Here is a 26,888-nt window from a genome sequence, read left to right on the forward strand (position 1 = left end):
GAGTTTCCTGGACATGCTACAGCAAATGATGCATCTTTTTTTTTAGCTATGGAAGATAGCAGCTAAAGGAAAATCTGTCCTCTTTTTATGAGTTGTCTATAGATGGTCCATCTATATACTGGAAGTTTCATGCAAACTTCCAATCACAGTTGGAAATAAGATTATCACAAAAATTATTGGACTTTGGAAGTTGTTGTCTACACATCATACACAGAACTTTCAAGGATGGAGTAGCTGTTTCACATTGGAATGTAGCACACACCACGAGGAGTCTCTACTGGTTATATAAAGATACATCACTCAGAGGAAAAGATTATACTAAACTCGCCAGGCAGTGACATATTTCCTTTGAAGTTTTTCAGCACAAATGGCTAGAAAATCTGGTAGTGGCAGAGAAAGCACTCAAGATCTGGTCAGATATTAAGTTGTATGTACAGGCAGTTGATCAGAAGAAATTAACAGACCCAGGGACAAACTCTTTTTATATAGTAAAGAAGACATGATTATTCAATGATTACTGTGAAACTGGTCTTCTTTAAAAGGGTTACAAAGATAATAAACCCTTTCTTCACAAAGTATCAGATAGACAGTCCCATGCTACCTTTTCTAGCCAAGGACATGACAGAAATGCTGACTGAACTAATGGCATTATTCATGAAATATGAAGTTGAGAAAGTAAGTAAAACATGAAGTAAACATATTAGCAATTCTCAACAACAATTCATTATTCTGGTCGATGTATTTTGTTCATACCATTAGATGTCTGTACTGGGAACAGTATTGTACTTAAAACAATTGCTGTGTAAAATAAAGAACACGTGCTGCTTATTAGTTACTTTGCCTCAATCTGCACATGGTCAAAACAAAGTGTGATCTTATTCTTTAAACCATACCCACAGTATAATCAAATTTTGCAAGATGTTTTTTTTCAAAACGTTAAATTATTTCGGTAAATATAAATTATTCTGTATTTTGTGGAAAATCATTTGAAATGTTGGCTACCTCCAGTTCAAAAAAATCTCTGATATATTTGTGGAAAATATGTTACAGTTTCCCAAAGGAAAACATCACACACAAGGTAAAGGTAGCTGACTGCCACTATTTTAGGTGTGAAATTGGAGACCAATGAAATCATTGGTTTCCACTTATGTGTTGTACAGTTTGTACATCTGGCATGATGCAGTGGCTGAATAATAAAAGAGCAAGTATATCATTTGCAGTTCCCATAATATGGCATGAGCCAAAAGATAATTTGCTTGAATAATGTTTCTGAATATTCAGGCAAAACCAAACAATACATTAAATATCCAGATATTACATCTGCAATGAAACCAGTACTTCATGAGCATGGAATTCCGGTGCCACATCCTTTAGTGAATTGAGAAATGGAAATGATATCTTTCAAAGAAGACAATAAATAAATTAGTCCTCTTTAAATAGTAATTCTGTTCCTGTGGCATGTAAACATAAACTGCCTCATCTGATCAGACCAAGAAGAAATAAATGATTTGATTTGTGAGTTGTCTCTATTGTAGCAGCATGGGGAATTTTTTGGCTCTTGTTTATAGCAATAGGATGTGTTAACTCCAGGATCAAAAGTTTTAATTTACCGAAGCCACAATCAAAGTCTTGCTTCTCAGTACAGCATTTAAGATACTTTGTGTTTCTTTACTAATTGTGATGCAGTAATAGAAGAATTAGGTATTGAACATCATTCTCATTTTATTGACTCATCTGGAGTTAGTCTGAAAGCTATGTTTTTGCAATGGAAACACTAAACCATTGATTCCTGTTGCTCATTCTGTGAACTTGAAAGAAACTTATCAAAGCATGCAGATTATATCTTCTTAAACGCAATTGTCAATGAATAAATAAAGTTCTTGAAGAAAAAGTTATTTTCATAATGTATAAGAATGTTCTGATTAAATATATCATAACTCAAAGTAGAGGTAGTCAGTAATTTTCAACATGATTTTTAGAATTGGTATCAAAATGCTCAGAAACATTTTTTCTAGTTGCAGAGGAAGTTTTTGTTGTTGTGCAGAATCATTCTTTTAAATAAAACATTGTCAAGTAGTGGTATGTAAAGTAATTAATTAATCAAAATTATAATCAATTACTGTCATGAAAATAACTAATTGAAAGTAGTGTTTCCAGTTATTACAATTATCCAAGTAATCAAAACATTACCACTATGACTTTCATTATGATTTCCAATTGACCCAAGATTGTTTAGCTTAATTGATTAGTGTTAGAACTCACAAAAATAATTAACTAATTTTAATTGATATTTCTAATTGTTAATATGTTTATTTATTACAACTTTTATGTTTGTACTGTGAATATTACACCTTCTGTATAAATATATTTTTATATTCCATCACTCTGATAATGCCTTGGAAGTTGGTAAAACTAGTCTGTAAATTTCAAATGAGTCCAGTAATTAATTGATTATGAAATTTCACTAATTATGTGTATGAAAGCAACAGCATAGAGTCCATGGATTTGGTAGATATACTGCTGTGCAATTCAAAATCTGTTAACATTTTGGTTTATTTAAATTTGTCTGTGTCTGATTTCAACTCATAACACAGTTCAAAGTTTTCAAAATATAATCTCATACATACCTCTCAGTCACTATTTATATTTATAGCTCTAAGTTTTGCCTCACTGCTTTTCCAAGTTTGTTTTTTTTGTCAGAAGTATTTTAATGGAATTCAACACAACTGTTTGATGAAATGGTAAGTAGTTATAGTAGTATCTTGTATGCATGACATAGGTTTGTAAATTAAAGCACTTCACATCTTTCAAAATTATTCTGACTATACTTTGAATCAGTAGTTGGTGACTGTTGATGTGTGTATTTCTGTATGTATCAGTTAATCAGTTACATTCAATTAATTGATTAGTATAGTGTTCTTCAAACCACGTAAGGTGTTCTCCCCTCTCACAAACAAAAGAATGAAAGTACCTGAATAGTTATAATTGGGTACTTTGCCTTTCTTCTTGTCAGCAGTTGAAAATTAGTGACAGCAGTAAACAGCCTTAGTAACTTTGCCAAAACAAAAATTGGGCAAGAAGATTTGGTGGCTATTGTAGTCAAAAACACCACCTTCAAATCACAAGGGCGTGACCCTGAATTATTAGGCTATGCTAGCTCAGAGTTAAACAATCTTAATATAAGAAGTAAAAATGCCAATATTTCAGAACTTTGTTTGGTTAGTTATTTTCATGACAATTGATTAGTGTTGTTTAAATAAAATTTGTTTTAAATTTTATTATTTTTAGACTCATATGTTAATAAATTTTAATGATGGGCATTAGCAATATCCAAAAAAGACATTTTCCAGTAACTTTTTCACTTCACTTTTGATTATTATTTTTTGGTGGATGGACACCATAGAATTGAATGAGTGGGAACTAACATGGTCCAATAATATTGTATATACAGCACTTTTCCACTTTTTAAAAACAAATTTGCATAGGTCATTCTTCAAAGAAGTTTCACTAAATAAAGTTTTATAACTTATGGAAGGTTAGTGTATTCACCCACTTCAGTTATAAAATGTAGTGAACATTGTATATTTGTTTATTACATGTGTAGAAAACTGTTTATGGGAATTCATATTATTCAAAGCCTTGTACTTGTGAAATGAAAATTGATTTGAAAAGTTTTGTTTCACATAAAATACTTTGAAGAAGATTATTATTATAATAATAATAAAAAGCTTCAGGCCTTTACATTGAGGTAGAAAGAATAATTGCAGTGTGGGTAAGATTTACAATTTTTAATTCTTGTTTTTTGCAGTTAAAAAAAGAGTGGATAATGCATTTTTAAAAATTAAAGTCTTTAAATGGTATAAACAATCCTTAATTTAGATTTCATTTTCATTGAAACACTTAGATATTTAATTTCATCATCTTTGTGAGGAAAGCAAGTATAGGTAGTATCAAAATTATATACAGATTCAGGTTAAAATTGGTTGTCTGTCTAGTACTCCTTTAGTATTGAAGCAATCTCAGCCAAATTTTGTACATAACCTTGAGGGGGGATTGAGGCCAATCCATGAGGCTCAACAAAACTTTTCTCGTTAATGTACAGGATAGCAAAAGAGTAGCTAAACATCAAACTGTAAATTCAAACACTTGAGATAGTACCATACAAACTGAAGTATGTTAAACAGCTATATAAACATCAATATGCATAAAACAATACACCCTGTATTAGTGAATAAAAGTGGGCAATTTTCTGAACTAATAAAGTTGGCAGTCATTCAAAAAAATTTTAAACTAATTTATATAAAAAAAAACAATATGATAAAATCCATTTAATAAATTGTGAAAAATATTTTATGAAAAACCTAATGATTACAAAGTTATCATTACATTATGCAGGGGCATTCATGATCTGCTAAAAACACATAGGTTCAAAAAGTCTTGATAAAACTGAAATAGAAACCCTTATAATCTGAGCACTTTCAAATTATGCAGGGGCAGGTATGCAGTTTTGCTGTCAATAAAAAAAAGAAAAAGAAATTGTATCTCTACTTAATTTTTAGTGTGTATTTACCACTGTGGAAAACTGGTAGAAATAATATATTGTCAAAATGCTGGCCTGTAATCATTGTATATTTATATGTAACTTAACATTCAAGGCCATAGTCCTAATGAGTGTTTAGTGTAAAACATTTATGATTAATTGTTTGTTAGGAACAAAGTTACATGATATACAAAGTCCACCACACGTTATAAATTCACTTTGGAATAACGTGTCACTTATGCCACATAGTTGCCTCAGTTATGAATTAATAAAAATGAGCCATGTAATTTCTTAAATTAGTAAAATAATTGGGAAATAAGAAACTCTTTTAGAAGTTTTACAGATCATAACATAATAAACATTAAGAGGGCAATGAAAATAAAGGTGCCAAAACTGAAAAAAAAAAAGACGTATTCATTTCAAGAATTCTATTAGTACGCAGGTAGATGGGGAGGGTGTTATGTGTAGAATTCTTGAAAACAGTGTCTTTCTTTTTGATATTCATGTCTATTGTGTTAAAAAAGAAAAGCACAGTTTTCTATCCTTTGTTATAAATGAATTTTTGTTTCATCTGTCCATTGTTTAGGTAATTCCACTAGTGTTTAAACATGTTATAGAAATATAAACCTGTGAAAATTTTATTTTAACACATGTTTGTATCGAGATTTATGTGTTGTGAATTACAATGTAATTATTTTGTTTGATTTAATAAGCATCGCTGAGGTGGTCAAGACTACGAACAAATAAAGCACCAGGAGTCTTACATAACCACTCAGCTGTAAAATCCTTGGGACACATGTATGTCTTTGGAGGGGAACGAGGAGTAACTGTGTTGAATGACCTATGGAGGTATCACTTTGGTAAGCCTCAGTACAGTTTAGGTCTTGAAATAAAAATTTATTCTTGTCAGCTGTAATTAAACTATTTTGAATTCATTTGTAGTCATGTTAGCTTTTAGAAAGATCTAATCATAAATTAACTTTATTTGAACACTTATTCAAAAATGATACTGTATTTAATGAAGATAGTGCTTGTAGTTGTGATGTATTGAAAGAAGAAATATCAAAACAACTGAAACTGATTTTATCACTCATTTTAAATTCCTTAACTGTACACCTTTCAGCTGTAGGCTTATTTCATACTAAGTAGATAAAATTGGCCCATGGATAAAAGGTTGCACAATAAATTTAGTTATAATGTTGAAAGTTGTTTCAACGTATGTGCATTTAATTTTTCATCTCGTTGAAAATGTCACTTTACAATTGAATGAACAATGACCTGATTCACAATATTTCATTGCATCATTTCATGATGTATATTGGGAATTCTTGTTCATGAGTATCTGAGAATTATATAAAATCTTAAATTCTGAGATGATACATCTATGCACAGTTAAGCTATCTTCTCCATTCATCTGTCTTAGAGTTACATGGCACTAGGTTTTAGACAACTCCCACATAATTTTGTGAATTGTGCTACTGCATAATGACATTAATATGCAGCAAATGCTCTTCACCAGTATGAGGGTATATCACCTTGATTAACTCCCTCTGTGTTTTTCGACTCATGAATCTTCATTCTGTTTTCTCAGCACTGAACATGTCAGCTGTATTTTTCTCTTTTTCAATTTAACAAGATTTGTTATGTTTAAAGAACTAAATTTCCTTCTTTTTTACACAAACTATGAACTCACTCATTTATGTAACATTTACTTGTTTGAATGAATAATTTCCTCACATGCAGGTTATGTATCAATTATGGCTTACAGTGCCTTCATGTGTTCCTTCCAACTCATTTTAAGGGGAGAATGATGAGTTCAAATTTGATTCTTCCTTTATGCTTTGGGAACTTCTGTCCCTATTGAAGAGGATTTTTAAAAATTCATGCATATTCAGGATTTAACTTCACTGGTATATACCAATTCTCTCTCTTTTCTCTTTGTCATATTGTTCTTTTTGTTTACCTTTTCTCTGACTAACTACATTCATGCAACCTCACTCGTTGCCTTCTACATCTATTTGAATCTTACATCTTCAGTTTTCGTGATTTTAAATTTCCTTTCTTACTTTTGAAGGACAAAACTGATGCCAAATAGTCCTTGTTATTGTCTTATCACCTTATTGTTTTTACCATATTTCTTTACTTTCTCTCTCTTCACCTCAACTAAGAAGCACTACACTGTGCTTCAAAGACTTTTACAAACAGTTCTTGTCCTTTGCAGTTATCTACTGTGGCCAATCCTTGCATACTTGGCTCTTTGTTGCTGGGAGCTGTTAGGTAGGGATATTCCCCCAGATTTGGTTTCTTTTTTTGATTTAATAAATCTTCATCTAATCCAGTTTCTTTTTCTTGAAATTTTGAAGGTATTCTTGAGTCAATTGAATTGTGGGCTGAATCTGCTCATCCCCAATTTTTGCTTTTGTCTATTGTTTCCACACTGTCTTAAGCCCAATCTTCCACCATTGTGCCTCAACTTAGATCCCAGTTTCCCGTTTTCCAATTCCCACTTTCCAACTTTCTTCTTTTACTTGAAGCTTGATGGTGATGATTAGTTGATTTTTTTTTGTTGTTTTTTTAAACACCAACCTTCTTCAGGACCATTAATTATTCTCCTCGAATGCATTTTATAGAGCTTTCTGTTATCAATGCCATTACACCTCATTTTCTGATTGCTAGCAAGGCTCTAACTCAGTGGGGAATGTGGCTTCTATGGAAGCAATTCTCCCTTTAGATCTAGCATATTTGTGATCTTTTCAAGAGATGTTGCATGACTGATGGCCTATTGCTAGGATTCATGATGACGAGAAAACCCACTTGTAGAGAAAAGTATATATGTAAAAACGGCTGGTATGGGTAGAGAAATTTTTTTTTTAATGTAGAGGAGTGAACAACGTTTCGACCTTCTTTGGTCATCGTCAGGTTCATTAATTCCATTAAAAACCTAAAACAAGACAAAAACATAAAAATTCTAAAAGCAGATAAAGGAAATGCTATAGTCATAATGAATACGAATGTATACATCCAAAAAATGAAGAAAATTTTATCAGACACAAACAAATCTAAACCAATACACACAAATCCAACAAAGACACACGGAACACAACTGAACAAAGTACTACTAAAAAATGAAAAAAGCCAACACAGTTTCGTGAATCTGATGATGGCCAAAGAAGGTCGAAACGTTGTTCATTCCTCTACATAAAAAAAAAAAAAATTCCTACCCATACCAGCCATTTTAACATATGTATTGCTAAGATTCTTTTGAATTCTCTTAACTCTCCTCTTTTTCCTCTTTTGACTGTATGCCTTGGTAGTTGAACATATCCCCAACAACATCAAGTTTACTGGTTCCTTTCCTTTGTCCAGGTTTGTTTCTCTTCCCCGATGTTCATGGAGAGGGGGTCATTGGTCTATCATCTGGAGACTTTGGGACTCATGTGGGATGTTCTTTTTGTCATTTTCATTTCTTGCCACCTTCCAGCTTTTCTCAGTTGGATCCAGAGTATCTTCTCTGTGCTGTACATGTCTGGGCTGTTTAATTACTTTCAAGGCTTCTTTCTGTTGACTCCTTTTCCTACACTTTCATTTCCTTGCACCATTCCTCATTTTGTGATGTTTTTTTGCTTCTTTTTTTACCCATTGAGTTGGGTTTTTGATTCAGTTGTCCTTTTATTCATTGTCTCTGTCTTTCCGTAGTAAATTCCTAATGTTTTCACTCCATTCCAACACCTTAACTTTTACCTGTATCTCAACCCTGTCTTTCATTGGAAATACTTCATCTATCTGGTGCTTTATCTATCATTATCTGCTTTGGGTAGCTGTTTATTTCTGGTTGGAGTACTGTCTTCCACCTTGCCATCCTTTACTATTCTTGAGACTGTAGCTATGCAAGTTTTCTTTCTTTTGCTATATATGTATTATTTTTCAGGGGCTTATCCCGTGTTTTGACTAGGATCCCAATCTGTGGCAAATGATGCCTGTCCAAGTATTTTTCAGTCACTTAGAACTGTACTAAAACCCACACTTAAGGTCATGCTGACTTCACTTTCATAAGTTCCATGATCCAAAACCAAAAATTCTTTATTAGAATCACATGAACCAGAGATGGGGTGTTCCACAAGATCACTCATAGGTTATTCCTCACAATATCATTACTTCCATAGATGTGCCCAGTATGGATGATTGCTGGTCATTTCTGCCACTCCTTAGATTGAATAAATTGGGTTTGGTCTGTTTTTCAAATTAGGATGTTGTGGTCACTGTTTCTTATGTGACTGTTTCTCCAGACTCTACAGCATTACTCTCATTTATTCAAGTAGAATAACATAGTCCTTACCACTTTTCCAGTTTCAAGTGTATGTTATTTCACTTTGGTTATATGCCACATGCACAGATTGGTGTTAGGATTTCTGCCTCTGACTCTCTGAACTTGAAGTGAAGATGATATGATCCTCATCCCACTCTCACATGGATGTTGGTCCCCTGTGGTTGAGTTTTAGATGCAGTTGACTTGCCGTGTATGGTCCATTATACCTTAGCCACTCTACACTTTGAAGCACACTCTTATTTTACACACATTCTGTTCATCAGGGAGATTGAAATTATAATATGTTATGGTTAGGATCACTGCCCAACTGTTTTCTCTTCCACTGGAAAATGCTTATCTTTTACACCTTTTCCATATCCATACAAAGAATATACCTTGTATGGAATAAGTGTGGTTTCTTACACATAATCATTCTTCTTATCAGAAGGGTTTTTTTTTTTTTATTATCCTTCAGATACTTTTACTTCCTCCCTCACACCAGCCTTCCACCTTATTAATGTGGAATTCTAGCTATGTATTTCAGTAGAAGTAAGGCACCTTGTCAGAAGTTATAATCTTCCTGCATTGAAAATGTATTTCAAAATTGAACACTCCTTCCTATTTCTAGGCTTAATAATGCTGAGTACTTTTATTTTTGCAACAGTCTTCACTGAAATATTTTGTATAGATTTCCATTTGGTCTTAGTTGTCGGATTTCTCCACTCACTCTTGCCACATAAATCCTTTAGCTACTGTGACTAATGAAGTGAAATCTGCATTAGTTACATACACATTTCATTAGTCACACTACTTAATTAAAGTATTAAATATATGTTAGTGGGTATATTGAAGTTGTTGATTGTAAATGTATTATATTTGAGGTACTGTAGTAGTTATAATGAATTTGTGAATGTGAGAATAATTTTGAGGCACCTGTTATCAAAGCAACCACACCGTTCACATGTGTACTACATAATAAATATATATATAAAATAAGACAAGAAATTTTATATTCAGGAACTTTGTTGTAGATTCAAAGAGGAACAAGGCTATACACAAACTGAATGACTACAAGTGTGTAGCATTGCACAAGCAACAATCTTTAATAATGTTTTAACATAAAAATGTATATAACTAAGATGATGTAGTATTTTGCTGCAGTACTGTAAAATTATAATAAATATGCTCTGGTCTGTAAGAAAGAAAAGCTGTGGCATTCTCGATTTAATCATGGACCTTTGAGCCTTAACAGTTCTTGATCAATTTTCTTTTTCTGTGTGCCTGAATCATTGTCATTATTGTTTTATTCTGGGAGTGGCAGGGAAAAAAAAAAAGACAATGTTGGTTTGATTTCTTTGACCTTTGTTTCCTTGGAGTCTGGGACACCATCTTTACAGAACTTGGATTTGACCCAAGTAAGACTATCTCTGACTGGTTTAAACTACCCCATCTTTGTCTCAAGAAAAAAAATAATAGATAAAAAGTAAATAACCTCAGAAAAGGTGCAGGATGCATATTCTACACAGCAATGCAGTACAAACATATAATAAAGGTGATCATGAAACTAAACCTTTAAGGTTTAATTTGATGGTCTTAATATTATATATTTATTTGTATGGGTGAATTTCTTTTCTGGGTGAAAATGAAAAACAACTTCAGATGAAAGTTAATTTATTTAACCCAGCATTTCAGCTTATGCCTTTTCCAAACTAAGATATTTATTATCCTACCAACCTTTGTTAGAAGACTCTCAGGATCACTTCATTCATTTACTGACAAGTTTATACCATTGTCATCATACATATTGGTTTGATTGTCAGCATGTTTCTACATTTTCTACTTTGTCCAGGCCTGTGCATGCATTGTTGCATGATAACTTGTTACTACTGGTGCTATCTTGTCTGTTGGTTGAACGTCACACTTAAATTCTACTTTCAGAAACAATCAAGGCAAGTTTCATTATTAGAGCTGAGACATCTCTCCAAACTCCAACATAATATATCACCAGTCTGGGTGTCTTTTTCAACACATCTCAGTTGGGCTCAGCTGACTCTCATCTGGCTCTAAGCTATGGAACAGACAATCTGACTCTTACTCGCTTCTCCTTCTCTCACTATATGAATGGTTCTTTCTCTTTTGGGATTGTGGACATCACTTAAATCCGTTGTTCCTTTGGGATGAGCACATAAGCTATCACTTCAGGGATCTTTATGTGACCAAAAGATCATGAACACTGGAGTCTGTAATTTCCTTATTTAGGATCATTATCTTTGATTTCGAGGTGTGGTTAGATTGGAACCATACTACAATATATGTTTTTCTGCTGCCACCTTATCCATAAATCCATCTCTTCAAGGACGCCTAACTGTAGGAATGGGATACATATTTTTCTGGTTATGAATTAAAAGGCTTAACATAGATGACAAAATTTTCCAACACAATGTTTTAGAACTTTTTGTCATTCAAAAGGTGATGTTTCATGGTTTGAGCTTATTAAGGGGAAAATCAACAGGCTTCAGTTCAACAATTCCATGGCGGTGTTTTACATTTCTCATCAAAGCAGTACTTTATTCAGGGTTTTTTGGTTTTGAACCTTGAATTCTTTTTTGGGATCTCTTCTGTCATATCTCCCTACTTACAAGCTTGCCATGTTCCAGGGGTAATGACATCGGTTACATACAAGTTTTCTTAACTCGGATAGTTCCAATAGAATGGATGCTGCATTGCAAGGCTTTCTGTTGGATTGGTTCACATTTCAGCTATGATGATTGGTGGTGTGTTGGCCTTTCAGTGGAACACTCAGCTACCAAAATTTTAATCTCCAGTGCTGCCATGGACAATGGTGATATGTGCATTCTATCAGGATGAAATGGAATTATATCTCTAGGCCGTCCTACTGATTCATATGTTACCCAAAGTACTAGCTATGTTTCATTCCAACCCATTGTTGGGTCCTATTGTACCTTCAGGAATGCCCATCCATATCCACTTTCTCTTTGGCCATCTCTGTTGAGGCAGCAGTGATCTGACATGATACACCCAGCCATCTTTAAGCTCAAACTTTAGGCATAGATGTTATGCAGTCCTACACATGACATTGTTAACATGTAACCATCTCAGTCATAACTTAATTCCTTGATGGACATTAATGAACAAAATGACACACATATCAGCAATGGTGTATTGAAAGGAAGCTGGACCCACTTCAACCAGAAGAGCCAACCATAACTCATTTTTTGACCTATTTCTTTGACAAGGGTTCTGCATCTTACACAGTTGCTGTGTATGTGGTGGTTTTATTGATTTCCTTTAGATATTCGAGGTAAAAATTATTTGGGTTCCCAATACTCTCTGGCCTCTTGATATTGTTTCAGGTCCTTTGTTCCAAATAACAATTTCAGTTGCCTAACTGGTATATCAAGGTGGTATTACATCCTCTTTATCAAAATTCATTTAAGGCCTTAGCCTCATGTATCATATATCACCTTTCTCTGAAAGTTTAATTTTTGTTGCTGCTGGCCTACAGCCATCATTGCTCAGAGTTGTTTATGTGATAATACACAAGATATCTACCTATGTTCTCTGAAAAGGGATAAATCATTTTCACCATTTCATATGACCATTATTTTTTACTTGTATGACTGAATCATATCTCGATAACTTGTGTTCAGTGAGGGTCTTGAAGTGTTATGTTGCCTGCACTAAAAATGCCTTTTAGAGGTGTTAGACAATGACTGTTTATTCATTTGAGTCCTTCAGTTTCTTAGGATTTCTTCCCAGTTACCTCATTAAAGTGGGTATGGAAATTGACCCATATTGCTTATTATTGGCTCTCTTTTGGGGTAAGGAGTCTTCTGCAAGTCACATCTATACAGGTGCATTACATTTCTATGTAGTTGCCCAATTGAATTGCCAGGGCTGTTATGTGGACCTCCTCCAATACTTTTATCTCTCATTATTTGCATGATTTAGCAGTATCTTCCTCTGAGGGTTTTTGACCACTCGTAGTACCTATCTTAATAACATCCACTAGATTGAAAGGTGTGAATATTTTCATTAAAATTTGTCTCTTCATTATTTTTCACGATCCTTTAATGCTTTCTCACAGGATCTTACTCTGTGATGAGTGTTGTCCAGACAAGTGTGCCTTTATCAAATTGTCAAACTAATTCCACACTAGCAACTATTAACACAATATACTTCATTTAGGTTGCAACAGATTGTAGAAATGGGGTGTTCTGTAAGACCACCTAGAGGCAGGCTGAGTGGTGTTACTATACTAAGTTGGACCAGCACTCATGGACTACTATGTGTAAAACATAAGGGGATTCTGCTAGTCATTAGATTAAAAAATTAGGGTCAATTTGTTTTTAAAAATGTAGGGAACTTGGTTCACCTGTTGCACTATTTCCATTGCATCATTCTTTGAGACTCTCCAGTGTGCATTACCTCTTCATTTCCTACTATTGGAACTGGAGAGTTTTTACCACACTCAATTTCCAGTTGCTGGGTGGGTGAATAGGAACTATTCCTCTAGAATTTTGAGTAATTTTCCTCCACTTGTTGAGACAGGTGATGTTGATAGGAGGAGCATCAGCCTACAGAGGAGCCTACTTGTAATACATGTTCAGATTTGACACTCCACTACCTGGTTGATTTGAGCATGGCCCTTCTTTTTGATCAGTATCAGTTCAGTATATTGTTCGAGGAAGAAGGTTTATTGTCTCTTTGTACTTTGGAATGAAGAGTGGTCTCATCCTGGGTCTTTTTGTTGAACACAGTTTGTTCCATGTCCTTCCCATAATGTCAGGACTAAGTGAAATTTACCATACCCACTTAGTTGGGGAGTGAGAATAAGTGTTCATAATTCCAGACTGACTGAATTATTTTTCTTTGGGTTAAGTATGACATACAGGATCTCATCATTCTAAGTTTGAGGTGTTGCCTTTCAGTTTTCTTGAGGTTGAAGAAAAGTTATGTCTATTTTGTTGTTTTTTACCTTGTTGTGATTCTGGTGGTTCTATATTTTTCAACCCCAAACAGTGGAACAGTGGCTATCTGTTTGGGGCTAAACGTATTGTGCTGACACATCATGCCAAATTCCCATCTGAATAGCATGACTTAGATTCCAGATAGAGAGCATACTTGTTCTGGATGTGATATAAAATCTATAGCTGATTTCAGTGAAAATAATTTACTTATGTAAAATTGCATATGATGTTTTGTGAAAAATCTGGATGTGATGGAGAAAAATGGATGTCATATTCGGATTCAGCATACATGAAAAAATTTCATGACAATAAAACCATCACAGGTCTGAATTGTTAGTTAGATGTAAATTCTAAAGATTGCACATGTTCATAATAATTCATAAAAACTTCTGGGTAACTGAAAACTGAGGATAGATCATTACAAGAAATTGGTTGTGAGGTATGCGAATCTTCTAGTAATTCTACATTTTTTATTTTGTTTATTCATAGAATGCTCTTAAAATAATTTTTGTTTCAGCCACACAGATTTGGGAAAGAGTCATCATAGAAGGAATAGTACCAAGTCCAGTCATACATCATGTTGCTGTTGCTAATCCAGCCCAATTTACATGGGAAGAGAAATTCCAAACACTGAATTATTCAAGAACTGCAACAGAGAGTAAACAATACAGGTTTTGTGACAGTCCGTCCACTAATGAGAATAAGTCATCTACCCAGAATCTTTTAGAATCAGCTCATAGCAATCATTTAACTTCTTCAGAAAGCGAGAAATCACGCCATTACTTAAAAGTTTGCACTCGTCCTTTTTCTCGACTTTGTTCTAAATCTTCAAATTCTGAGGAGACTGAAAAGAATAAACAATATGTTGCAGTTGCATACAATGTATCGACAAACCAAGTGCAGTTGAGGTATAACAATTTATACAGAATATGTGCTTTTTTATCAATAAAAAGTGAAGTGTATAACAATAAAAATGATTTTCCTAATCTGTTTAAAAGTATTAACTATATATAGCCAGTATTGTTTTCAGTCATTAAACATTGTTAAAATAACTTAAATTTTGTCATGACAGGAATTCGAATAGATACAAGTAATATTGAACTGATGTTTAATTTTTATTATCATAATTCTAAGAGGTTGTGTTTCATAGTGTTATGACAAGTATCAATTCTGATATGGTACATTGCCTCTTCTCACATAAATACCTTGTATTATTCAATGTTTCCCTCTATATGCAAAATTGTTCACACATGCCATAAGACTTCCATCTCTTCTTCATTGGAATTGATTTATTTCAATGCATCTCTCATTCAGATCATCATGCATCAAACCTTCATTAATAAGAATGGAACATACTTTCATGATGCATGTGTGACTCCCTCTATTCCATTTACCAAACTATCATTTGTTGTTTTGCTAATACTCATGTTCAGTTGTTTTTATTATGGTGCTCCTCAGGAAAAATTGCTTTCATAATCTTAGTAGTTTCATCACTTTTTTCTTTGCATGCAAAAAAATCTTTAATTTTCCAGTCTTTATTTCTTACTCACACTCATATTTTACATCAAACTTTTTTTTATTTATGTATTTCTCTAATGAATTCTGATGCTCATGTTCCCACTTTAGGTACCATATCTCTAGCACTTTTACAGGCTGCAGGTGGATGAGACCCATCTTTGGATTTTTCTGCTATTATCTTCTGTGAGATTGATTGTTAGGTAGGTCAATCTTCTTTCCTAGAACTTGCCCCACTGATCCTCTTGCATAATCCAAATCAATTTGGGCTGAAGAAGATTTTATAGCTTTTTTACGCCATTGATTTTGACTGTGTCTCTCACTACATTTACAGCAGAATCAGTTATCCCTAATATGACATTTTTCAACACGATATCTCAAGTATGGGCTGTTTTATCTATTTTCCCAATTTTTATGATTTCTTATTACCTTCATATTGGCTTGTTTGTCATCTTAGACTCTTGCTTTCCACATGTAGTTTTACAGTGGTTGGGATCTTCTGGGTTATAATGTGATCTTGTTTCAAATTTGTGTGCCACCTCTCTTTTTTTTTTATGGATTTACATGTGGTCCTTTTCCTTTGGTAGAATTTGAGACTTTGAAATCACCTATGCAGTCTGTGCATCAGCACTTTACCTTTTCCTCTTTAGTTACACATTTGTCACAGTTGGAGCTATGACAAGCTCCTATTCCTGTTTCTCATTTTGATCCTTATATACTCTTCTCTGTTACTCCTTCCAGGGGTTTTTCATCTTGTCATTTTATTCAACACAGATGAGCATGTCATTAGCAGTACTGGAAATTAGCCAGTGGGTTTCAGTCCAGTGAGAGCTTGCCTGCTTGATTTTGTTACCCTTTGGTGGTATTTCCCAATAGAACCATGAGTGGTCTCTTTATCCTTTTGTTTTCCAGTATCTTTACTTTATTGGAGTGCTTCTTACATTAAAGTTTTTGCTACATCCCTTAAAAACAAATTGCCTTGGTTTTTGGTCTCTAGTCCCACGTTGGATTTACACATTTCTTGGATGCATTCCCTTGGGAATGGAGGGAATGGCTGATCAATATCCTAGAGTTTCTCACTAAGTCATATTTTGGTTCATTTTCTCCATATGGCCAGAAATCATCTAGTAATGATCAATTACCTCTAGTGTTTGCTTATCTCAATAATTGGGTGGCACCCAATCTATATTTCTTTTTATTTTTACATTGGATCTTCATTTTGGGCTCACACACACACTGTTCATGTCATTGAGTGTCATACAGTGGAGCGCCGTTAAGCTGCAGTATTTGGGGGGTCAACCTGCTTAACCGCGGCTTAAACCTTTGTGACTGAAAAGCCGAAGTCGCCAACAGCTCCGCCAAGAAGCCTCATCCGGGCCATTGCGTAATCATTATGATATTAATGTATAGGCTATTCAGATACAATTGACAATTTATTCTCATCTTCAATCCAGCCACGCAATGTAGACTCAGGTATGCCTAACTCTCTACTAACTTTAGCACAAGTTTCGCCGTTTCATATTCTTTCTATGACATTCAGCTGTTGCTGAACATTGTATGATGCATGTTGATGTTTGGTACTCATGGGGTAGGAATTTGTCAATATGATATGCTCACTATTAATTCAGAAACTGAAGTGATTTCTATTGGGTTTGTGGCTAATATTTATACAATTCCATAAAAATATCGGATTATCGAATTAAAAATAATACTTTAATTATTGATCACTTTTTTCACGGATTTACCGCGGATTAACTTTAATGTATGGAAAGGTGTGATTTGGTAACAATGGCGGCCTCCATAAAGCTGACATAGAGAGCGGATAAGGTAGATTAACGGTCGATTTCTATTGTAATATATTTTATTTATTTCCCAAATTAAAGCAAATCCTTTTTAAATATCCCCTTGAAGTTATAAAGCCAGGATTAAATTTGTAAGCCTCGTTTTTACATGTTTTTAAATTGGCGGTGAGCCGCGATAATCCTTGCTCACAAGACTTGCTACAGCGGCTTAAGCAATTTCACGGTTTACTGGTCCGCAGCTTAATGGCGCTCCACTGTATCTCAGGTTGCTGCAGATCAGACTTCCATCTAGTTGAAATTGATTGGATGGAGTGGTCTTCTTATCCTTTTGTTTTCCAGTGTCTTGACTTTATTGGGATGCTTCGTACATTAAAGTTTTTGCTACATCCGTTAAACACAAATTGTCTTGGTTTTTGGTCTCTGGTCCCATGTTGCCTTATTTTGGCAATATTCTCAGCTAGGATTGAAATGCTACATTAGTTTATTCTCCTGTTCTTCTTCTTCTCTAGGTGATTTTAATCATTCTTAACACTCTGTGTTCAATCTTTCTGATAGCTCCTTCCTGGCTGTCTTAGCAGTGGTATCTATAGCATCTCCAGTTTCAACTTCTTCCTTCATTGCCATTCCCTTTGACTCTGTTCGTTCTTCATCATCCTAAGTTACTGGTTTTTCCTCCAGACCTTCCTGTTATCCATCTTCATTCATGGTTTTTCCTGGTCATTGGCAAGAAGATCTGGTTTCTCCCAATGGTTAGTTTTTTGTTTGTTTTTTTTTTACTTGTGAAGGTTTCTCAATGCAAATGAAACATTTTCTGTCATTGGTTTCTGGGTCCAGGATTTGCTCCCCTGTCACATGCCTTTTTTTTTTCCTGAAACCACAGATAGTTACCTCTCCTACTCTTTCCTGTTGATGCATTCCTTCTGGATTCATTATTCACCATGATGGGCTGCTCTTCTGGTTCTGCACTGCCCTACTTTGCCTACATTTGAACGAGTCTTTTAAGTGCTCCTTGTTTCACTTTTTCTTTATATCTTCCTTCCCTCTCTTATTCATCTGTGGATGTAGGTAGTCTATATATTTGTCATTGATATTTCACATACTGTTTATTGTCCTACATATCTTTTTCTTTCTCTGGATTACTTTTTTCTCCTTAACTCTTCAGCAGCTTGTAAAGATGCCTCCTTAGTGTTGCTGCTTTTCCTTCCTTCCATTTCCCACCTTTATCCTTGGCCTGATCCAGGTAGACTCCTATGTCCTGTGTGTGCTCTTCTGTGTAATACTGCTCACAGCTTCATTCTATGGTGCCTATTCCCATATCTTCTTTCCTTGCCTGCTGTTTTCTGTTTGTGGCTTTTTTCCTTCTACCTTCATCAGTTGGGTTTATCTCTTCATTTGATTAGCGGTTAGCCTCTTTACTGCCTTCCTCCTGTATCAGTGATGATAGACATTTTTCAGAAAACTATGGAAAGCCTAAAAGCAATACATTTCCTTCACTTTTATTTTATTTTACATGTCAGTTACTTTCATTTGGACTCTTCAGACTGTTGGTATTTTTGTTGCTCATATCATGTGTGACAGCAGAATTATCTTTTGTGTTATGTATGAAAGCTGGCCTATAGTGATTCCAAAAAGTGCTGAAAGTTCTTGCATGATCTCCTATAAAATAAATTGAAATTTAACTAAACCATGTTTTATATTACTAATTATACTATGTAACAAAATTTTTACTTTTTCTTGTTTCTGGGCAGAAAGTGTTATTTCCCAATTGCTTATGCCTAAAGTAAATGATAAAGACCTTTTTTTTTCTTCAAACTTTGCTTTTGTGACCTGGGTAATGAAATTTTCAATTTTACCCATTTTCCAGAACATTCCAGGTAGATTCAGTGCTGAGTAGCTGATAGAGAATTTTCTCGAACTTAAAGATTTTTTAAGAACTTTCTAGAATATTGTAGAACTTACAAGAATTTTCTAAAACTTTCAATAGTGGCTTACCACTCACCACTTCAGTTTAGTTCTAGTTGCCTAAGTGAACACACAGATCTGTCTCCAGATGCATCATGCAATGTATGTGGCCACTTTATGAAGACAAGAGTGAAAAAGTACTCTGTGATAGCATCTACTAAAATGTGTGAAGCCTACAAGGCATATTTCAGCATGCCTGTCGGGGGATTAAGACAAACCCTGGGCACCTCATTTTACCTGCGAGTACTGCAAAAAAACTCTAGAAGATAAGATGGACAATTTTTGCTTGCTTGAATAGTAAGATTTTATATTATACAAATTTTAGACCTTTTAACATTTAAATCTTTTTTTTTTTAATTTCCAATAGTATAGAAAAAATATCACACAAAATATTTTGCATGAACCTCTTACACATTAATTATGGATGAAATAAATTTATTCTTCATAATAATTTTATTTTGCTCCTTTGCAGGATGGGTACAGAGGGGAAAAGAGAGCATGAAGTTCATTATTCCAAGAATTTGGCGTGAACCCACTGACCACTCAAGCAATTGCTACTTCTGCATGGTGGACCCTTCCAAATGTCAGGCTGGCAAGAATGCATCTGCTATCATGTATCTGGACCTTCCATCATCCATCGCCCCAGTACTACACTGCCCTGAGCTCTCTGTACCCACTCTGCCAGAGAGAAAGCAGCCATCCTCAGAAGAGAACAGCAAATTAGAAGAGGAGGTAGATGTTGAAGATCCAGATTACAATTTCAGAGGTGCAGCTGATGAGAGAAACCCATACTACCTCAACCAAAGAGTCCTCAATGACTTGATAAGAGATCTTTGTCTAACAGTCATATGCCAAGCTTTTGACATCTGGGCTCAAGGAGTGGTATTCGTTAGATGAAAGTGTGCAAGTCTGAAGTCAGAGGAAGCATCACTGACATTTTTCAAGCTTCTTCACTCATGAAGATGGGCTCTGCTTCTGTCACAATGTATCTGGTCTGTGCGAGACAATTGGAATTGCCTGTAACTTGAACAAGTAGCACCTTCATTGATAGCTCATGCAGAAGTCTCAAAGCTATGCTGCTCCATAACGAGAATAAGTATCCGTCTCTTTCTCTGGCTCATTTGGTGCACCTCAAAGAGGAATACAACAGTGTCAAGACCTTGTTAGAAGCCTTGAAGTATGATGAGTATGGCTTAGAGGTTATCGGAGACTTCAAAATGGTGGCATTCCTGATGGGTCTCCAAGGAGGCTTTACCACGTTTCCCTGTTATCTTTGCCTTTGGGACAGCAGGGACACCTCAGCACACTAGAAAGGAAGCACTGGTCACAACAGAACGAGTTCTTTGTGGGGAAGCACAATGTCAAGTGTGAGCCACTAGTGGACCTCCAGAAGGTGTTCTTCCCATCATTGCACATAGAACTTGGTCTTACAAAACAGTTTATCACAGCTCTTGATAAGGAGTCTGCAGCCATCAAGTACCTTCGAAACTTCTTCCCTAAGCTGTCTGAGGCTAAGTTCAAAGCTGGTGACTTTGTTGGACCACAAATAAAGAAGTTCCTAGAGTGCACAGAATTCCCAAAGAAGCTCAGTAGGAAGGAAAAAAAAAGCTTGGGGCAGCTTTGTTGTAGTGGTTTGGGCTTCTTGGGCAGTCACAGGGCTGAAAATTATGTGGAACTGGTTGAGGCTCTGGTGAAGAACTAAGGCAAAATAGGTTGAATGATGTCCCTGAAAGTCCATATCCTTGATGATCATCTTGATAAATTCAAAGAGAACATGGGAGCATACTCAGAGGAGCAAGGCGAGCACTTCCACCAAAATATACTGGACTTTGAACACCACTACCAAAGAGCATATAACGAAAACATGATGGGAGACTATATTTGGGGGGCTGTGATTTACATTACAGTCACAAATCTCGAAAAACTACTCATTTCTAAACATTTTTGTATAACTTTAGTATAATTACATGTAAATCTTGATTCATATGTTGTTTTAATCAGACCTTATGTAATTGAAAATGTGCACATTTGCTTGTTTTTACATAGAAAATAGGTTAATTTCTAAATTTCATTATCCAGGTCAGAAAAGCAAAGTTTGAAAGAAATAATGGCCATTTTCTGTACTACTTTTACAACATAAGCAATTAAGAAATAATGCATACTATCCAGGAACTAAATTTGTGTTATATGTATGCAAAAACGGCTCGTTTAGGTTGAGAAAATATTTTAGGTAGAAGAGCAAACAATGTTTCGACCTGACGATGACCGAAGAAGGTCGAAACGTTGTTCGCTCTTCTATGTAAAATATTTTCTCAACCCAAACGAGCCGTTTTTGCATATATATTTCTCTACAAGTGAGTTTTCTCGACATCACTGATTAAAATTTGTGTTACAAAGTGTTATTACTACCACCATCCAATACACACTGGTGACAAATTGTGTAAGATTTGATACTTTTGTTGGATATTTCTCGTACCAATTTTGAAAAGAAAAAGATAAGTGGTTTTTCAAATAGAGTTGATGAAGTTGAGCAGTTGCATCCTTAAATCCTCTATTCACAATAATATCTAGGTGTATTTTTTTCAACATCATTTGAAAATACATGATAATCCAAATTCATCTTTTCAGTTATAAAATTTGATAACCAAATAACTAAGGAAAATACAGTCATGCACTTTTCAGCATTTAGTATCCAAATTCAAGCAGTTTTTATTGAAGTTTTGTTTTCCACTTCAGTGGATAGTGTTGCCACATAAAATGGCATCCATACAAGAAAAGGCTCAGTGTATTATCTGGATTACAGAGACCAAATTAATGAGTGTGGTGCAGTGTATTTACAGATGCCAGAACTGAAAAGAACCACCATTGAAACCAATTATCTCAAAGTGAATGAAAGAGTTCTTGGAGACAGGCATTGTGTTACAGCAACTGGGAGCTGGAATGCCTTTTGTCGTAGTTGAATATATTGAATAAGTACGTGAATCATTTCAGCATATCCCATGAAAACTGCTTTTGTGTGCTTCAGGAAACATTAACATGCCAAAAGCATCTGTTTTCTATATCATTCACAAACAACTTCATCTGTATTTCTGTAAACTTCATTTGGTACAGATCAAAGTGCACATAGATGAATAAAACACAATTTGAGCTTGTGTACTGTTTAGTGATGAGGCTACATTTCATATCTCATGTAAAGTGAATCCCCATAATACCTGTGTTTGGGGCTTAGAAAACCCCAGTGGCACCCTTGAAACTGTGCATGGTGCAATTTATATGCAAAAACGGCTCGTTTGGGTTGAGAAAATATTTTACATAGAAGAGCAAACCCAAACGAGCCGTTTTTGCATATACATTTCTCAACAAGTGGGTTTCTCGACATCAATGATTGTGCATGGTGCAGTCTCTTATGTGGTTGAGAGTGCTGTTACTGAGAGAGTATATTTTACATGCTTGAACAATCTGTTATCACACAACTGAAGGAAATACAACCACAAAACAATGTTTCAACTCACTGGAGTTTTATGATCAGACATTTCTGACATAGTGAATTGGTTGGAATGGGTCAATCCTGTGGCCTTCACGTTTATCAGACATCACTACACTACACTTCTTTCTGTGGGGTCATGTTAAGGATACCATGTATTGCATACCTGTAGCAAACAAATATGGATTGAAATCAAATATTGGTAAGAGCCACTAATGGTACATATATAGAAATCTAATGACATGTTAATAAAAAATTTTTAGTTGGGATACAAGATGTTGAAAACTACATGGTTGTATTTCCATAGTTATTTAGTTATTAAATTTTAAAATAGGAAAAACAGTTTTGAACAATGCTTTATATAAAAAAGTAATTGTTTTTGTCATCATTATTTTGCAAAACAGCAAAAATATGGATCAAAGACTAACAGTGTACCCATCATTAGTTTGACAAGTGGCTACTGTTTGTGCATATAGTAATTTTGTCCCTGAAAAGCATGATTAACATAATGTAACTATTGAAAACTAAGATGGCAACAACACTGTCCCCATTTGCCAAAAGGCCCCATGCAAAATGACAGGTACTGTAGTTTTTCCCTTAACATTGTAGACTAGATGTAAACCTTGTTTTATGCTATTCATGCTTTTTTTAAACTTTTTGTTTTACCTTAATTTCCTTTTATTTTTATTTTAACTTTTTAATGGATGTTTGGTGCAGATAGTCTAGCTGCTTTGTGCTATAGAACACTAAATCCACCAACCAACCAACCAAATCCAAGATACAGAAGAATATTATTATTCACCAAAGCAAGAATGAGTCAAGTGTATTGATTTCTTTTTTACAGCAAAGCTATTTTCCAAGGCCAAAATTATGTTGGATAATTCAGCATAGAGTTTATTGAGAACTTCCAAACAGGTTTACATAGAGCTTCAGTTTCTTAAACATGGAATTCTGAAAGATTGATCATTAAATGGACACTTGGTCTATCTAATAAGATTAAGGTATTCACAATCAGTTAGCTTTCAAAACTTGTCAGAGTTTATTCCAACTCATCTTTTGCAGTTGTATGTGAGACTTATGACTTTTGTAAGGTAAAAAAGTAAAAAGTCAGGTAAAAACAGATTTCTTTCAGGTGACTTTTGTAACAGTGGATTCCAGAATGGATTGAAATAACATGCATAATAAATACTTGGGTTTGTGTTGCAACAGTCAGCTGAGAGATTTAGTTGAGTGCATATTTGGTGTGAGTGTTGTCACTTAACCTTATGTTGGCACATATGCCAGTTTGGGATTACTTGCAATGGTTTTGGATTATCTCATTCATCAATGAAAATATCTAAATAAAATCAACATTCTGATAGAAAATAGGCTAAGCTTTCCGTGGAACATGCTTTTAAAATCCTATAATTAATGAGGAAATTTCAATTAATTTTTTAAAGCAGCAGTTGACTTCCTACTGTTAAGATTGTTAACTCACTTCTCTAGAGCCATTCCAAAAAACATATTGTTTTAAACACCTGCCACACAAGTAAGCCCAGCATCATTTTTTACCAAACCTAAGGGGGGTCATTTTGGAAGCCAATGGTTTAGGGTAATTCTAATAGATATCAGTGAGCAAAAAAAAAAATGACTTCATGAAATCTCTAGTCATACTGTGGTGGTGTCATGCTTCATATACTTTCTCTTCATAGCAAAAATGGTATTTTTAATGTAAGACTTGCTAGGGAAATCATTGTGCACCTGCTTCAACTTCAGCACTGGCTTTACTGTGCCATTAGTTTCACAAAATATTGAAACTAGTAATTATTTGCATATGATTCCAATTCGCCTATTTTGAAGATAATGATACAATTTTGTCATTTTGTTTCACTGTCAAGGTAGTAGTTAATTGATGAATCTTTGATTCTGCTGATATGACAAGTCGTTTGGGATGTATTTGAATAATTTCTTCCCATACTCATAGTTTAGCTTATTTTTTGCACTTGCAACCACATCTAGAATATTTCCTGCATGTTTCATTGCTTCAGTGTTTTAGTTTACATTTACAACATTTTCATGTTGACTGTCATGGTTTTGGATCATGTCACATGTCTGGTTTAGTGTGTATTATACTTGTATATTTTTATCATGTTTTTAAATAATATACTTTTATGAGTTTTAAAAACATCTATAGTTATTTACTTTCTCGGTTAATTAAAACCAAACAGTTCCTAATATTGTCACATTTTGAACCATTAAAATCCTAATTGATATTTTGTGTTGTATTTTATGTCAATTTTGTATTTATTTTTTATTTTTTATATAGACTCCTCTAGAAGGTTGTAAAAGGAAACTATTATAACTAACACAATCTGACATACATTAAAAATAGTATGCTGATTGTTATTTGGTTTTGGTGTCAAGTAAAATAAGATGCAAATAAAGTTAAATTATAATAATTATATGTTCCACTTGAGTAAAATGTTATTTAACAGGGCCTAATAAATTATTGTGTGACTAGTTAGACATTTAATATTGTGTAATCACAGTGAAATGAAACAATATAATAGTTATATTAAAGTAACTTACTAATTGAAGTGTATTAACTGGCTCAAATGAAAGCATTTTGGCACAGATTCACAAACAGTTATAATTTTTTAGTATTTCTTAATTATGTGTATTAGAACTTTAATATTATTTTCTTTTGACCTTTTTTGAAATTTATTTTATATTTTAGATTGTTCTTTGTTATGGTTAATTCTATAAGAGAGAAATCACACATACATTTATTGTATTAACTGTTTTGATGTATCTTGTGTTCTTTATGTTATTAATTCTCTCCCAGCTTTTGATAACTTTAACTGTGGCTCCAGATTTTGCTGCACAATATTTAAAATTTCATCCTTGTCTTATTATTTTTCTAAACGTATACTAAAATATTTTAGCCTGTGTTATGGGCTTGCACCCCACCCCAATTATATGAAAATGCAATACATGAAAATATAGTCACTTGTTGATAGTTTACACTATTAGATGTCATCTAACCAATCGGGTAATGCCAAACCAGCGTAACATATAAAAGTACAAAATGGTCATCTATTCCCAATAGTTATGTGGCATATGGGCTTATGGCGCTGAGGAAAGAAATATGGAAAAGTTTAGAAATCAAAGATTTGGTTGTTGAGGATTAGCCCATACTATACATCGTGGCAAAATTTTGTCTGTCATTAGTGGCAGCTGTACATAGACTGAAGAGGCCGTATTAAAATATTGCTGTTAATTATAGAAATAATGTTAAGTAACTCAAGCTGTGCTTTTTACATGAGCATGATAATCCACTGGAGATTTTACCAATAGTCTAACTGTATATAAAGTTGTGTTACTTCCAGAATAGTAAAATATATGATAGTGTGAAGAGGCCTTAATGGATACATAGCTTCTCATAAACCACTGGTCAGTAGGTATAGCCAAACCAAAAGACTGAAATACATATTGGATTTTGAACAATGGAATTAGCAAAGCTAGCGGAGGCTGGTCTTTAGAGATGAGTTCAAATTATTTAGTAACATCAACAGTAATTTCCTTGGTGAAATACAGGAAAACAGTATCACAGACATGTATCTCAGAACAACTGGTATGGGTATTATCTCAGCCATTGGTGTTGGAAATCTATACAAAGTTGGTGGAGCTTTGCTTACAGGTACAAATAAAATCGTGTCATTCCCCTTTGATGGGGATTTGTTATTCGAAGGTAGTGATCCTATGCATGCAGCAAGTTTAATGAAGTGGAGCATGTATTAAGAAGTAATGGATAAAACATTTGTAACCATGGCTTAATCTGTACAAAGCCCCACTATGGTAATTATTATTCCTGTATATAGACTTATAAGTAGACATAGAATGTATGTCATTACCTACATATGTAACAAAAACCACATAAAAGTTTTTAAGCTTGAACACATATAATATTGATACAGAAATGAAATGTTGATTGTTTAAGAACTTTTCTGTATTCTTAGGGTGTGTTTTACTTTTAAGAAAAGGATCCAAAGAAAACCATTCCAGATAGGAAGGCCCAAAAAAATGTACTGAAATACAAGATCTCAATGCCAGGAGTGGTAATTGAGGCTTGTGAAATGTTTGCACCATCTGTTGAATGACACCACAAGGAAATCCATAAATAAATTCATACTTTGGGTATTTAAGATTCATACAATTTCAAACATAATTATGGTTTGTGCACCAACTATTTCTTTATAATAGAAAATAATTTGAAATAAAAGTACTCTCCCATACAAAAAGAACATGG

General features: G+C 34.2%; 1 protein-coding gene across 11 annotated transcripts in view; it reads left to right on the forward strand.

The window, feature by feature from the left end:
- LOC143233864 (uncharacterized) overlaps positions 1-26,888 on the forward strand; it is an 85,673-nt gene that overhangs the window by 42,673 nt on the left and 16,112 nt on the right. For all 11 annotated transcript variants that reach the window (XM_076470676.1, XM_076470674.1, XM_076470675.1 and 8 more), the window contains 2 exons: positions 5,254-5,400; positions 14,355-14,745. In XM_076470676.1, the coding sequence (XP_076326791.1) occupies positions 5,254-5,400; positions 14,355-14,745 (538 nt within the window). The remainder of the gene's footprint in view (positions 1-5,253; positions 5,401-14,354; positions 14,746-26,888) is intronic.

The sequence above is a fragment of the Tachypleus tridentatus genome, chromosome 12 (genome assembly GCF_004210375.1).
Source record: "Tachypleus tridentatus isolate NWPU-2018 chromosome 12, ASM421037v1, whole genome shotgun sequence".
Taxonomy (NCBI): Eukaryota; Metazoa; Arthropoda; class Merostomata; order Xiphosura; family Limulidae; genus Tachypleus; species Tachypleus tridentatus.